General features: G+C 40.0%; 2 protein-coding genes across 2 annotated transcripts in view; both read right to left on the minus strand.

Moving 5' to 3' along the window:
- The window catches only part of RASSF3 (Ras association domain family member 3), a 55957-nt gene extending 54441 nt beyond the window's left edge, over positions 1-1516 (minus strand). The window contains exon 1 of the mRNA XM_081211822.1: positions 1297-1516. Within this exon, the coding sequence (XP_081067948.1) occupies positions 1297-1501 (205 nt within the window). The 5' untranslated portion in view covers positions 1502-1516. The remainder of the gene's footprint in view (positions 1-1296) is intronic.
- A 3463-nt stretch (positions 1517-4979) lies between these two features.
- TBK1 (TANK binding kinase 1) overlaps positions 4980-15612 on the minus strand; it is a 30515-nt gene continuing 19882 nt past the window's right edge. Inside the window, exons 14-21 of the mRNA XM_081211540.1 lie at positions 14945-15066; positions 14766-14842; positions 13518-13557; positions 12779-12880; positions 12600-12696; positions 10724-10830; positions 8403-8474; positions 4980-7457 (exon numbers count right to left, since the gene is read on the minus strand). Coding sequence (XP_081067666.1) covers positions 7406-7457; positions 8403-8474; positions 10724-10830; positions 12600-12696; positions 12779-12880; positions 13518-13557; positions 14766-14842; positions 14945-15066 — 669 coding nt within the window. The 3' untranslated portion in view covers positions 4980-7405. The remainder of the gene's footprint in view (positions 7458-8402; positions 8475-10723; positions 10831-12599; positions 12697-12778; positions 12881-13517; positions 13558-14765; positions 14843-14944; positions 15067-15612) is intronic.

Consider the following 15612-nt stretch of genomic DNA (forward strand, 5'->3'; position numbering starts at 1 on the left):
TTTTCAAATCCTGCCCCCTTGGTGAAGGGCATCTGTACTTTTCTTTATGAACTGTCAGAAAGAATTTGAAAACATTCCCATTTACCCAGGCGTTTGATGACTGAGCCTTTCTGCTCCTGCAACCTTGAAATTACTAGCTGTATGTCGTCGTATGTGAATGTTTTGAATGCATCGCTGTGCTATTTTTAATTGTTCTTGCTTTAATGCTGATGTGTTTCCCACTCTGGGCTCCTTTGGGAGGAAAGGCTTGATATATGTTTAATACATAAATAAATGGGTTTTCTAAAATTATTAACAACGCGTAAAACATAGTGAGGAAGGCATTTGTCTCCTTCTCTCATGATAGCACCCGGGGTCACCTGACAGTAGGTTCAGGACAGGCTATGTTGACCAAATGTATAATGAATGATATTGACTCGCAAAAGATGTGGTGGTAGCCACAAACTTAGATGGATCAAGTAAAGGATTAGGCAAACTCGGGAATGGCCATTGCTTGTGGAAGCAATGTATCCCTGGTTCCAAGATGCTGGAAGATATCTTTCTTCCTTCCTTCCTTCCTTCCTTCCTTCCTTCCTTCCTTCCTTCCTTCCTTCCTTCCTTATTAGCTTCCATATGAATCTTGCTGGCTGCCACGTGAAGCTGAATGCTAGAGCAGGTGGCCTTAATCCACCAAAGCAATATTTTAAGAATATATCTCAAAATAATGCATATGATCAGAATTCAGACAGGAGCACGATGAGCCCATGTACCCACTGCTGCTTGGCACAAGTGTTCCCTAAAGAACAGCTTTCAAGTCTCTATTCAAACTCAATGAGGAGCTCTTCTCTTTCTCTTTCTCTCTCTCTCTGCCATATGTGAAGCAGCAACTTCAGACATCTTGTAAATAATTATATCTTTTTGCCCAGGCTTTCCCTAATCCATAAGATCAGTCAATTTTCTCTGTATAAATTTGCTGAACCTGGTTTTTTTAATATGCTTCCATACTACAGCTTTACTGTTGTATTTTTGTTTTAATGAAATTGTTACAATGTTCATGTTGTACACTGCTTAGATTTTTTAAAAAATATTAAGCTGCTTATTATCTATCTATCAGTGGAAACGTGCTGGTTTGAAGAGTAAAAATTCTAGTAGGCCTGCTCAGACCCTTAGATGTGCTTCAAGCAACTTGACACAGACTAATTTCTTTCTGCTACAACACTCATCACAAAACTGCAGGAGAAAAGGTTTTAGTTTTGTTAAGAATACATAACTTCTCAATTTAAGTTCATTGCAGAGAAGAGGAAAAGATAAACTTACCAGAAGATGTGCAAAGAAGCTTGATTTTTCTCCTCCTTGGGCTACCCAGTGATTTGGGGAACCAATAAAAAAACTGTGCTATCCTTCTAATTGTTTTGTTGAAGTCGTTTCTTATTGCCATAGCTAAAGTCAGCCGACTGCTCTTGAGGTAACTGCACAGAAGTGCAGGAAGGAAGGAAAAAGCCTCAAATACCCACAACCCCATAAGATCGCCGTGAATAGAACCTCAGCCAGCGTGTCTCAAGGCCACCTGTTGGTCCTAAATCCTCTCATCTACATTTAGTAAACTAGAGATCTCTATCTTTATATACAGTGACATTACTATAACCAAACTGTATGGTAGTACAGTGAGAGGAATTCATCAGTATCTTTACAAAAATGCTGTTTAAAAAACCATTTCCTGTAGTATTTTTCTCAGGTTATATATGATCCCAACATTAAACAGGTGTTTTCCTTACAGAAATCCGTTAATCAAATCAGTAGAGCATTCTTCCCACAAACTTATGAAGTGGGTGATGAATTATAAAGATACCTTGATATTGTTACTATTTAGAATGAGGTGCTCTGTTACTAACATGTTTATTTGAAATCCTTTTCTGATTCTAAACTGTACTGCCGGTATCTATGCTAAAGTTCCCAATATGCAGTCTTAGGCTCAGTCTCTAACAAATCACTTTTGTTGACAATGAAATCCAACAAATGAATAAAATATATAGTGGCTTACTTTTGGCACCTCAAAATGAAAGTCTATAAATAAATGACATGCTTTTATATATAGATAAGAATGATGAATCTGTGTAACAGTGATGCTTATATTTTCATTGTGCTTTTAGATAATTACACTATTCTCATTAAACAAAACAGTGTCCAATTGAAAAGGATGCCCATATTTTTTACATTTGCTCCTGTTTAGAGTTTATTGCCTCCAGCTATCTTGTTTAAGTTGACATTTTCTTGGCTAAATCCAGACACAACAGCACACAAAATGTTATAGGAACAAAGATGTTGCATCAAAATTGTAAAATGACTTAAAAACATTTGTGTAACACAGTGCATAGTACTGATGTTTCAGGAGATATTTATGTTTCACTCCTCCATACTAAAACATGTAAGATATTTAGACCCCCACTTTCAGATATTTTTAACTTACTGCCTTTTTCCAGTCTGAATCTTGATAGATTGTATTTCCTGTGTCAATGTGTCCCAGAAGACAAAGCAAACATTTCCACAGATATTCTTTTGTCTGTGTCTGTTTAAATATAAGAGACAGATATCCAACAGAAATACTGTTTCCTAGTTTCCACTATATTGCATGGAAGCCAGAAGGCATGTCGGAGCAAAGTATTTCAATGCAACTGGGAAGCCAAGGACCACTGAAAACATAATAAAAGTTAGGGAAGTTTTGTATCTCAACAGCTAGATTGTTTACTAAACTCATAAACTTCTTATAATCCCCCCATCATGATTTAAGATACTGAGTATGTCCCATAATACCCTGAGAGATGTATCTTCATGTGTTGTTTATTCAATTAAGATCTTAATTCTTGGCTAGATCCGTACTCTGCACTGTGAAAGCAGGATAATAGACTTGATGGATAATAGACAGGATAATAGACTTTAGTCTTATCTAGAAAAGGTGTCTTCTTATATTTTTAAATTCGTTATCTTAAATTAAAAATGAAATGTACAACTTTAAAAAAAAAACTTTTTCAGTGATAACTTAAAACACTGGGTATCCCTTTGTTTTTTTGCAGAATATTGGAAACACAAATGACTGGAATTTCTATGATGGAATTGGAGAGTTAAAAAATGTAGGATGTGGCAACGTTCGTGCAGACTTGTTCCCAAGACTTGTTAAAGACAAATGTTGTCCCAGTCATATTGTAGCTGCGAGACTAAGATAAAGAACGAGTATCAGAAAATGGAATACAATTTGGCTGTTTTCTTTTCTAGGTCACTTCTGTATTTTCTTCACTCCTTACTTTCCTCTGTGGCCCCCAAGTCTTGTGCCATGCCCCCCCATTTAAGTGATTTTCACCTGTGGAATATCCTGGGGTCCCTCAGGGAGCCACATGGTCCTCAGTTGAGGAACGTTGTCCTACCAGATGCATGGTTTTATTATTTGTGTTGACCTAAGCGGGTGGCGCTGTGGGTTAAACCAGAGAGCCTAGGGCTTGCCGACTGGAAGGTCGAATCCCTGCGATGGGGCGAGCTCCCGTTGCCCGGTCCCTGCTCCTGCCAATCTAGCAGTTCGAAAGCACGTCAAGGTGCAAGTAGATAAATAGGTTCCGCTCTGGCAGGAAGGTAAACGGCGTTTCCGTGCACTGCTCTGGTTCGCCAGAAGCGGCTTGTGATGCTGGACACGACCCGGAAGCCATACACCGGCTCCCTCGGCCAATAAAGTGAGATGAGCGCTGCAACCCCAGAGTCAGCCACGGCTGGACCTAATGGTCAGGGGTCCCTTTACCTTTAAACCATATTTTGGTGTGGAGCCCTGGTTACATTGAAATTTCTCCTTTCATATTTGTCCATTGTTGGTATGCACAGGAATGTCTGACTGGACCATGCACCCAAAGAAAGCCCTAGACTGAATGGGAGCTCATGCAGTCCTGTAGAGGACACTCTCCTGAACGCAGGTGCATGATATGTGCTGGCACAAAGCAATATTGGAGTGGGCAACCCCAGTTCCTCCCACCCCCATATTTTGGCTATAGCTGATCTGCATAAATGTGTTTCATAGTGCCATATGCCAGCTCTAGGCCAGGTGAGATTTCAATGGCATCTTGTAGATAACATTTTCATGGTTGTGTCGGTATATAATTTGTGGTGGAAACAGCTGTATTTTGCAGTGGCCACCTCCAGTTACCTGTTGTTGTTTTTTTAAAAATGGTTGCATGATGTAATCACACATTTATGAGCATTTCACAAGCATGATGTTGACTGAAGAAAATTACTGTTGGGCTCAAAGGAGAGAGTCCTCTGATCATGGAGATATATAACATGTAAAAGGTAAAGGTAAAGGGACCCCTGACTGTTAGGTCCAGTCACAGACAACTCTGAGGCTGTGGTGCTCATCTCGCTTTATTGGCCGAGGGAGCCAGAGTACAGCTTCCGGGTCATGTGGCCAGCATGACTAAGCCGCTTCTGGCGAACCAGAGCAGCGCACGGAAATGCTGTTTACCTTCCCACTGGAGCGGTACCTATTTATCTACTTGCACTTTGACGTGCTTTCAATTTCAAACTGCTAGGTTGGCAGGAGCAGGGACCGAGCAATGGGAGCTCACCCCGTCGCGGGGATTTGAACCGCTGACCTTCTGATCAGCAAGCCCTAGGCTCTGTGGTTTAGACCACAGCGCCACCTGCATCCCTATATATCATGTAGGGTATCCCAAATATTATTTTGCAATTCAGGGACATACTTACTTACTCAGAGTTCAGAACATATAAACTTTTCTTCTTTTTTCAGTGTTTCAACTTTCAACCAAATAAGGAACTGGGAACTAGCAACCAACTTCAGCATCCTGCTCATACCTTGTTTTTTAAAAAATTATTTCTTTCAACCCATTATCTTCCACACACTCTTAACAATGTTCTGTAACACTGTGAGTATCCAGTCTTGAAGTCCAATGATGTACATTGCTTACGTACCAAGATCAGCAATTCATCATATCAAGGACAATGAATTAGAAGTGTGAAAAGAGATTTATTTCTCATGCTGCTGCCTAACTTGTGGTACATTGATTTGAAGAGAATTTTCGCAAGACCCACAGCCGGTGCCGATAGAATTACTATACAGACTAAGAATGGTAGAGTTCCCTCTACAAATTAATATGAAAACACAAGGCAAAATATTGAACACTACAAAAAAGCAAGCTGGTATATGTCATATTGTTTACAACTTATCTTAATAATTTACATGGAGGAAGGGGGAACAGGACCTTTTTTCTCTTGAGTGCTGCGTACCCTGTAATGTAATCTGTTGGGGGCTGTAAGCAGGGGCAGAGACAAAAGCAATGTAGATTAATCCGGAATAGACTGTACTGCTTCAATTTTCACCATGGCTACCACGGATTGGAATTCTCAGTCCTATAAAGGTGTTTCTTATTTTAGTGCGTCGTATGCACATAAACATAAATGATAGAAAGCTATCAATTTGTTCTTGGGCAGCTGGGAGGACCCCCCCCCCCAAAAAAAAAGCCCAGAAGAAAAGCTTTAAAAAAGTATTTTAATCAAATAAAACACTGCCCCTCCCCGTTATTCTGAAACTTCACAGAAAGATAGCAAAATCCTTAAAAATAAAATAAAATGAAACTAATAGAAAGGAAGGAACTCTGAAGGGATGGGAGAATGCGGCAGAGGTGCCTTCAACAACATAAAAGGCTGTCATCCATGATTTACACTATTCGTTTAAAACTGGTTTCAGTATATGGAAGAAAAATCGACCCTTCTCCATTTCCTCCCTTCAAAAATTATGTTATAGAGTAAACACGATTATGCAAAATGATGATTCTGTAAAACAGAAAACGATAGCATAAAGTAAACACATTACAGAAATATAATCTCAGCATTTCAGAATAGACATTTACATACAATAAGGCAGCAAAATTTCACATAGATTTACTACCTATGATTTCAGTAGTCCTTCCAACTAGGTTATTGGAAACGTGGTAATGAAAATAAGAGCTGCAACAGTGAAATAATATTTCTTTATCCATTTGAGACTATGTAGAGACGGATGATTTTTATTTCTATTTTGGCATGTCAGAATGGAGGAGACAGAAGGTAGAGTTGATTAGAAATTTGATTAAAAGAAATGAAGTATCCTACGAAGGCCTCAAGCCACAGAAATCTAGAATAGTCTCAGATCAATTGGGTCTCTCCTAGAACTTATCCAGAATACTCTGGCTGAGAACAGCAGCCTTACTTTCTGGACAAGTTGGAAAATAAGTTCCACTAAAGTCAGTAAGACTGGATTAGATTGTTTTTGTATGTGTGCATGTATGTTGAATTAAAAAATAAATAAACACAGTGTAAGGAAGCTAGCAGAAGCTCACTTCTCTACTACCTCCTCCCCATGATAGCTTATCAAATGCTGAACTAAATTTTGGGCCTCTGTGCTGAATGAGGTTGATGAGCTGTAAGGAAGATTCCCCAAAACTGGGCCAAGGCACTTTCAGTGAGTGAGGAAAGTGCCAACTCTTCAGGGATCCCCTTTTCCAAGGCAACTGCATAAACACCTGTGCCAATGTTTTACCTCAGTGTCAAACGCTTCAGAATAGCTTTAATAAAAAAAGGAAAGAATTCTCCTACTTTAGTAGAACTGACGAAGATTAGAAAGCAGTAAATGGTCCACACCAGACTCAATGTTTAGCATGTAAGAAAGTAAATGCTACTTTTGAAATTGAATGTTGTTTGGTTTTTTTAAAAAATGCCAGTAAGAATTAATTAACAAGGCTCATTGATTTTGAGACATGTTACAGCTTTTCCGTCACCTGCTGATTTAGCAAATAGAAGATTCAATTTATATGTGCTTTTAAATCTGGCAGATTATATATACTCAAATTGAACATGATTACAAACTCAAAAATATTTCCTTCACCATTAGTTAAGAGAGATACTTTTTCAAGAGGTAATCACACTTTTCCCTGTCTCTTTTTTTTGTACTTTGTAAGAGACATCTGCTCACAATGAAAGACAGCAGGAAACAATTTCAGAGGATCATAAACGAGGTACTGTGCATTCAGGTGACTTAAGGGGAAGCCCAATCTCCTTGACAAAAATGAAGTAGGGCTTTTCCAAGACCAGTCTCTCTAGCAACATTCACAAGTAAACAGGCAAGGACAGCATTTGAAGCAAATGCATTGCGTCGATGTGCTCACCACAATATGCAGCTGTCATTATTTCACACGGGGGAAAGTTCTGATGTTAGTTCAAATGTTAAGACCACTTGTAACGTTACCAAAAGAAATATACTTTCTATTATATACATTATGTACATATTTACATGCTTTTATTAAATACTGAGGGGGAATGCCAAGTTCAGAAAACTCTTTCAATGGATAAATGCTCTTTCTGTGCAAATTCAGATTGTGTCGTGGTAAATGTCCAGCTAAATACAATCCACATTCCTTGGGCCACCATCCATCGTCAAAGCACCAAACCTAAACAAAAAAACACAATCATAGCATTTAATGCTGTCTCTGGTACACAGTATGGAGTGATTGTGCTGCAGTGCAGTGGAATGAACTCATTCTGTCGATTTCTATGGGATCAGAGTTCAACTGACTTGGCTGGATCGAGCCCACAGGCTTGAATTGAATGAGTCTTTAAGATGCACCACAAGGAGTGCATCTGGAAGAACACAAGGAGTTTAAAAACAAAGGTAAAGGACCCCTGGACGGTTAAGTCCAGTCAAAGGCGACTATGGGGTTGCGGCGCTCATCTTGCTTTCAGGCCAAGGGAGCCAGTGTTTGTCCACAGACAGCTTTCCAGGTCATGTGGCCAGCATGCCTAAACAGCTTCTGGTGCAATGGAACACTGTGACAGAAACCAGTGTGCACGGAAACCTTCCTGCCGTTTACCTTCCTGCCACAGCAGTACCTATTTATCTACTTGCACTGGTGTGCTTTCGAACTGCTAGGTTGGCATGAGCTGGGACCAAGCAACGGGAGCTCATCCTGTCGTGGGGATTTGAACCGCCGACTTTCCAATCGGCAAGCCCAAGAGGCACAGTGGTTTAGACCACAGCACCACCCACGTGCCTTTCATCACAAGGAATGCATTTGTGTGAGTGCAGTGGAAGGGTCCACTGTATCGGTCATTCCTAACTCTCTCCTGGTGGGATGGCAATTACATGGGAAACACTCAAGCGACCAGCGTCTCTGCACAGAATTCACACGTGCGCCTCTGCAGGGTGGGAAAGCACCAGGCAGAAGTGGCTCCTTTGCTTCTGGTTGCACACAAGACACAGCTTTGAAGCATGGATCTCCTGCAAGCCGTGGGCCAACCCTCTTCACGTGCACAAGAAATTCTCAAAAGAGATGCACAGCTACGTCTTCACCGAATATGCTTGCTGCCAAACAAAGTTCCTTAAAACATCAACTTACCTTTCCAAAAGGTGATTATTCTCGGCTAACTCTTTAACGACACCTTCCATTTCTTCTTTTAGTTTCTTCATGCTGAAAGTTTAAAAGAAAAAAAAGAAATGCAGGGAGGATAAAAATCAATGATTTTTTAAGTTGTTTTTTTTTTAAAAAATATTTTTAAAAAAATTTAAATTGGATTTTAAAAATAAAATGCTTTTGGAGGGGAAATCTTTCTAAATATAGTTTTCTATTTAAGTTACATTATAGTCCAAAGGCTATTCATCAGGAAATAAGGATTTGTTTTAAGTTTTTATTGTGTGCTAAAACTAAGTCTAAGTTTTTTTTAAATTGTTTAACCACATCAGTTAACAAACATGGATATATATGCTATAATGTTATTGTTATTAAGGAAATAAGTATTTAATATAATAATAATAATAATAATAATAATAATAATAATAATAATAATAATAATAATAATTTATTTATACCCCGCCCATCTGGCTGGGCTTCCCCAGCCACTCTGCGTTGCTTCCAAAAGAATATTAAAATACATCAAACATTAAAAGCTTCCCTAAACAGGGCTGCCTTTCTCCTTCCAATAAAGTACAGCAGAAAAGTTGTCCAAATATAAACAGTTAACTTATTAAACCTCACAATAATTCCATAATTATCTGTCTATATGTATTTCTAATAGTATACCCAAATCAATAATTTTTGATGTAACTGTAAAAACTACTCTAGAAATTTATTATTACAAAAATAAAACCTTCATCTGGTTGTAAATATTAAAATCATACCAGCAAGAATGAGTCTTTCTGTTAAAAAAATGATTTAAATCAAATCCACCCTGCCAACTGTTAGTATTTCATGCAGCCGATGCTGCAGATGTGACTGCTGTCTGAGAAGACTGTGGGAACGGAAGACAGCCTTATCTCTCTTCCCCTGTATGTACTTTGTAATGTACTTTCATTTTTGTCGTTCTCTCGGAACTGGAGAGAACAGATACCATTATGCTGTAGTCTGTATATAGTACAGTGGTACCTCAGGTTAAGTACTTAATTCGTTCCGAAGGTCCGTTCTTAACCTGAAACTGTTCTTAACCTGAAGCACCACTTTAGCTAATGGAGCCTCCTGCTGCCGCCGCACCGCCAGAGCACGATTTCTGTTCTCACCCTGAAGCAAAGTTCTTAACCTGAAGCACTATTTCTGGGTTAGCGGAGTCTGTAACCTGAAGCGTATGAAACCTGAGGTACCACTATATGTTAATAAATAGTAGATTTATTCTTCTTACTGTGTTATGCCAGAATATTAGTGTGCATATATCAAGCTGATATATGTTGCTGGAGCACCCTGGAGAAGAAGGGAGATGCCTTTTCCAGTGCTGCACACATCAGAGGAGGCTTTGAGTTCCGTGGGCTTGCAGGTGGCCCCAGGGCGTTTTCCAACACTGCCTACATGAGTAGGAATGTCTCCCCATGGCAGATGTTTGGAGAAGAGGGAGAGGAAAGAAACAACTGCCCTTGTCCCTACTCTCCTTTATGCGATTCTTACTCCATGAAGGATTTTTGTAAAAGCACCAAACAGGGCTAGTGATGGCAGCACCATAAGAACAGCTGATACAAGAATAAGAAGCACAAATGTTGCGTGGCTATACTCTTTCTAGAACCATGCCATCTTGCTCCTCCAGATGTTGCTTGACCACTAGTACCTTCAGCCTCAGCCAGCATGTGCATGTTGAATGGTTTCTTTAAATGTGAAGGTTCATTATTGTTCCACAATAATGTTCCAATAACGAGACCCAGTTTTACAGCTGTGAAGGAGTATAGCAGGTGCTGCTAAGTTGTGTTAATTAAGCTGTGTCAGCAATTGGGTATAGTATATAAAGAGCAGCACCTAGCTCTCTCAGTACCCCGGGGGATGGGTTGGTGGTTGGGTCATGCTTGTTGATATATTTAATGTAAAAGGAGTTTTTGTTTTTGTTATTAAAACCTTGTTAAAGTTATTTTTGAGTTCCTCGTAATGCGTGGTCTCCCCAGCAAGCTTTCTGCAGCGCAGCTAAACTGCAAATAGCCAACAGTGCAATGGTCAGGGATGATGGGAGTTGGACTACAACATCTGGAAGGGCACAGATTAGCCACCCCTGGGTTAAAAAAAACAACTAATAAAGCTTGATGTCAACTTTCAAATGTGACTATGCCCAGAGTGGCTGGGGAATCCAGTCAGATGGGTGGGGTTCAAATAATAAAAAATAACAACCTTAACAAAAGCTTGGCATTTAAAGTAGTTCTGTGAAAAGCAGGTTAAAAAGCATTGCATTCATCCAGGTGAGAAATTCTTACCCAAGAGTCATTTCTACCAAAGTGTTTGAACTTGGATAAACTGGGTTAATTGTATGTTTGATCCCACCGGAAGCCACAAACATCTTTTGGGGCAAATTTTCTTGTAACTGTAATAAAATACACAAAGCCCATCTTAATAAGAAAAAAACAGGAGACATATTTCTAATAAATACTCACTGGGTTCGAGGGATGATATTTGGTACCCAAGAGTTGAAAAGAGCATGTGCTCCTGCTCCAAGAGACTTAAGAAGACCAACCGCGCCTCCCCCTTCACCCCATCTTGACTAACAGTGCTACCCTGACAGCACTGCGGGACCCTCATCAGTCAATTCCTGAAGTCTGTAGTTGCATAACTCTATTTAGTAAGCTTTCCAGATGTACAGTAAGTCCAATGTTAACAAAACAGAATTTATGGACTGTGAAGACTGCACTACAAAGGAGTTCTATTAGCTGGCTATCTAAACTGGGAAGGTATTTAGGCACAAATATAACATCTAATAAGGATTACCTATACAATGTTAATTTTCCTCTTGTTCTCGAAGCTTTTTTAGAGATCTAAAGAATTGGCAAGTTTTGGGCATTCTGGTTATCAAAGAGAGTGAATTGTTCTGGGTTCTGCGGCAAATAAATCCTGTCTAGCTTTTCAATGCTCCTCTGGTGGACTTAATAAAAAGGGGGGGCAATGTTTTTTTGGAAAGAGATCTTATATGTTAGGGATGGGAGGCCTGTGGCCCTAGGTCAGCCTTTCTCAACCTGTGGGTCCCCAGATGTTGTTGAACTACAACTCCCATCACCCCTAGCTAGCAAGGCCAGAGTTCAGGGATGATGGGAGTTGTAGTCCAACAACATCTGGGGACCCACAGGTTGAGAACCGCTGCCCTAGAGCCTAATTTCAATGAACTCCAAGCAATCTTCCCCCTGTCCACAGATGATCAAAGCTGGCAGCAGAAATTGCTTGGTACATCTGGAATGGAGTCAATCTTTTCTAAATTGAAATGTTTATAATTGTTCTCTTCCTTAATACATTTCTCACAGTAAGACAACCGTTGAGCTCTAGTAATTTTATATTGCAATCCTAAGCACATTTACCTGGGAGCAAGCTCCACTGTACTCCATAGGGCTTATTTCTGAATAAGCATGCATAGGATTACAGTGGTGCCTCGCAAGACGAAATTAATTCATTCCGCGAGTTTCTTCGTCTAGCGAATTTTTCGTCTTGCAAAGCACGGTGTCGGAAAAGTTTTGGAAAAGCTTCAAAAATCACCAAAAACCTCAAAAAAGGCTACCACACCGCGTTCTATGAGTTGCTCCTCGAAGTCAAGTCGCAACTGTATTAACGGTGTTAAGAAAAAGGAAACAAACTTGCAAGACGTTTTCATCTTGCGAAGCAAGCCCATAGGGAAATTCGTCTTGCGAAGCAGCTCAAAAACCGCAAAACCCTTTCGTCTAGCGAGTTTTTCGTCTTGCGAGGCATTCGTCTTGCGGGGCACCACTGTACAGTGTTAATGGAGCAATGTTGGAACACCCTGTGTATGCAATAAATTTTAAGGGAAAGAAATCTGTGCAGGTTATTATGAGTTTCTGCAAAGCACTTATTCCTCTCTTGACTATCCCTCTTTAAAATACTGACAAATTATACAGTCTTATCTTGGAAGTCAAACAGAATCCATTCCGGAAGTCCATTCAACTTCCAAAATGTTTGGAAACCAAAGTGCGGCTTCTGCAGCCAATTGGAAGCCACGTCAGACATTTGGCTTCCAAAAATAGTTTGCAAACAGGAAGTCACTTCTGGGTTTGCGGCGTTTGGGAGCCAAAACGTTCAAGAACTAAACTGTTTGAAAACCAAGGTATGACTGTAATTAAGGAGAACACTTACTTCATTTACATAGTCCTGATATTTCGACACCTCTTCCTCAATATCGAAGCAGAGTTTTCTGAGATTCATTAACTGTTTTCTTAAAAGAAGCATCTTCCTGAAAAGGAAAACCAGTTTTAAAATCATGTTTTTGTGTCAATACGAGAGAGTTCAATGATACACGAAACAAAGAATCTTGCCTCATCCAGTCCTCTGCCTTGTCAAAGAAAACTTCGTACTTGGTGACGCATTCTTCCTTGAACAAGGTCATGGCTTTTGTAGCATGTAGAAAAAGCTTCTGCCTGCAGCACAGAAATAAGAACCATACTGTCATATTGCTCCCAAATATTCCATTCCTCTAACAAGCCTGGACCTTAAAAACAGTATCTCTGCACACTGAAGAGGGACAACATGGTAGAAAGAGTATGCAGTAGAGCACACAATTCAAAGTGTTGGTGCTGACCTTTAAAGCCCTAAATGGCCTTGGTCCAGTGTACCTGAAGGAGTGTATCCACCCCCATTGTTCTGCCCAGACACTGAGGTCCAGCTCCGAGGGCCTTCTGGTGGTTCCCTCACTGCAAGAAATGAGGTTACAGGGAACTAGGCAGAGGGCCTTCTCGGTAGTGGCGCCCGCCCTGTGGAAAGCCCTCCCATCAGATGTCAAGGAAATAAACAACTATCTGACTTTTAGAAGACATTTGAAGGCAGCCCTGTTTAGGGAAATTTTCAATGTTTGATGTTGTATCGTGTTTTTAATATTCTGTTGGGAGCCGCCCAGAGTGGCTGGTGAAACCCAGCCAGATGGGAAGGAAGGAAGGAAGGAAGGAAGGAAGGAAGGAAGGAAGGAAGATATTGGTTTTTCATTTTGTTATTTTGTGTCCACTGGTGTGATGCTGAACCTCACCCAAAATATTTGTAGAATTTTTAAAAAAGACTTACTTGTCGAATTTGTGGATTTGTTCCTCGTTATATGGAAGTCCTAAGGAAAATAAATGAATAAAATGAAATTGGATAGCAAAAGTAATGCTCTAGGGGTCATGAAGTTTTTTGGGTCCTAGGGCACATGGGCAAACTCGAGAAGCTGTCTGTGTGTGGACACAAGGACCCCAATGAATTCTACTGCCTACAGAAGAATGATTATTTCAAGCCAATCAACAGGGGGGGGGGGAGAAGACCCAGTGAGAACCAGGAGGACCTGCATGGGAACAAATGGACCTCTGGACAGCGCAATGGCAGATCAGAATTGCTTTCTCTACTCGCCGTTTGAAACACAAATTGATTTTATAATCAATGACCCCCCCATCAAGTCAAATACAGTCGTACCTTGGATTCCGAATGCCACAAGTCTGGAAGTGAGTGTTCCGGTTTGCAAACATTCTTTGGAAGTCGAATGTCTGACGAGGCTCCTGCGGCTTCCGATTGGCTGCAGGAGCTTCCTGCAGCCAATTAGAAGCAGCGCTTTTATTTCTGAACATTTTGGAAGTCAAACAGACTGCTGGGACAGATTCCGTTCGACTTCCAAGGAACAACTGTACAGTGGTACCTCGGGTTAAGTACTTAATTCATTCCAGACGTCCGTTCTTAACCTGAAACTGTTCTTAACCTGAAGCACCACTTTAGCTAATGGAGCCTCCTGCTGCTGCTGCTGCTGCGCTGCCGGAGCCCGATTTCTGTTCTCATCCTGAAGCAAAGTTCTTAACCTGAAGCACTATTTCTGGGTTAGCGGAGTCTGTAACCTGAAGCGTATGTAACCTGAGGTACCACTGTACACATATACTTAGCCATGATCATTTTAACTTGGAACATTATTATTACCAGAGCTTTTTTCTAAAAAAATAAATAAATGTTTAAGGGTACTCTCATATTGAAATGCTGCCCCTCAATGAGGCCAAACTTAAGATTCACAAAATGTTTAGGGGTACGTGTACCCCGGCAGCCCCCCAGGAAAAAAGCACTGGTTATTACTATTATTTATTATTACTATCATTTTAATTTATTACCCACCCTTCACCCTAAACCTAAACTATGAGAATTGAAAATAAATGAAACATTAAAAACAGTTTACAATCACAACTTACAGTCACAAAAAATAGGGTGGGTCTTAAAATATGCAGCTCAGGTGGTAAAGAGGCAAATCTGCAGTACCTCTTAACTTAACTCAACTAAAAATAAACTAAAATTACTTACGGCGTTCTGCTTTGTCTTTTTTGAACTGATAATAAATTTCTGTAATGGAACTCAGTAGGACTTGCAACCTTTCTGGGCTAGGAGAGAAAAAGTAAAGATATAAATCATTTAACACATGCCAGTATGCATGAACTTGAAAACGAAGCACAGTAAGAACTTTACGTTGAAATGCCACTCACTTTCTGTCTTTTGGGTGCGTGCCTTCCTGGTTGGTCCAGCCATCAGACAGCAGGCCATTCGGACAGAGTTTGCTTTTGATATCCTGAAGACTGCTCTCTATTGTTCCCCGCGAACTTGAAAGCTGAACGAATGCAAGAAATTCAGCTTTACCCAGCAAAAATTTGCTGAAAGCTGAGTTTTGGAACATATATAGAAAGAAACCTTTTTATCTTTTATAAATATAAGATAAAAGATTGTTTATGTATGCAACAACTGTGGCAAGAATTCTTTTAGCCCCAAAATGGAAACAACAAGAAGTACCAATGAAATAAGAGTGGCAGATGAAGATGATGGACTTTGCAGAACTGGCAAAGCTGACAGGAAAAATCCGAAACCAGCATGATCAAGTATTCCAAAAGGACTGGAGTAAATTTATACAATATTTGAAAGATTATTGCAAGCAATCAACATCACTAGCAGGGTTGTCTGAAGACTTGTAATGATAAATTTTCTACCTTTATTTATTTAAATTTTGAGTCATTTTGTAATGAGTGCAATTAGAACTGGAAAACGAACAAAATGCAATGATATAAAGGTTAATTTTGAAAGCCATGGGGCAGGAGGGAAGGAAGTCAATAGGCTCTAAAGAGCCAGGGCAGTAAAGTGGATGATGATGTGAATGTATATA

Source organism: Podarcis bocagei (genome assembly GCF_964188305.1).
Source record: "Podarcis bocagei genome assembly, chromosome: 10".
Classification (NCBI taxonomy): Eukaryota; Metazoa; Chordata; class Lepidosauria; order Squamata; family Lacertidae; genus Podarcis; species Podarcis bocagei.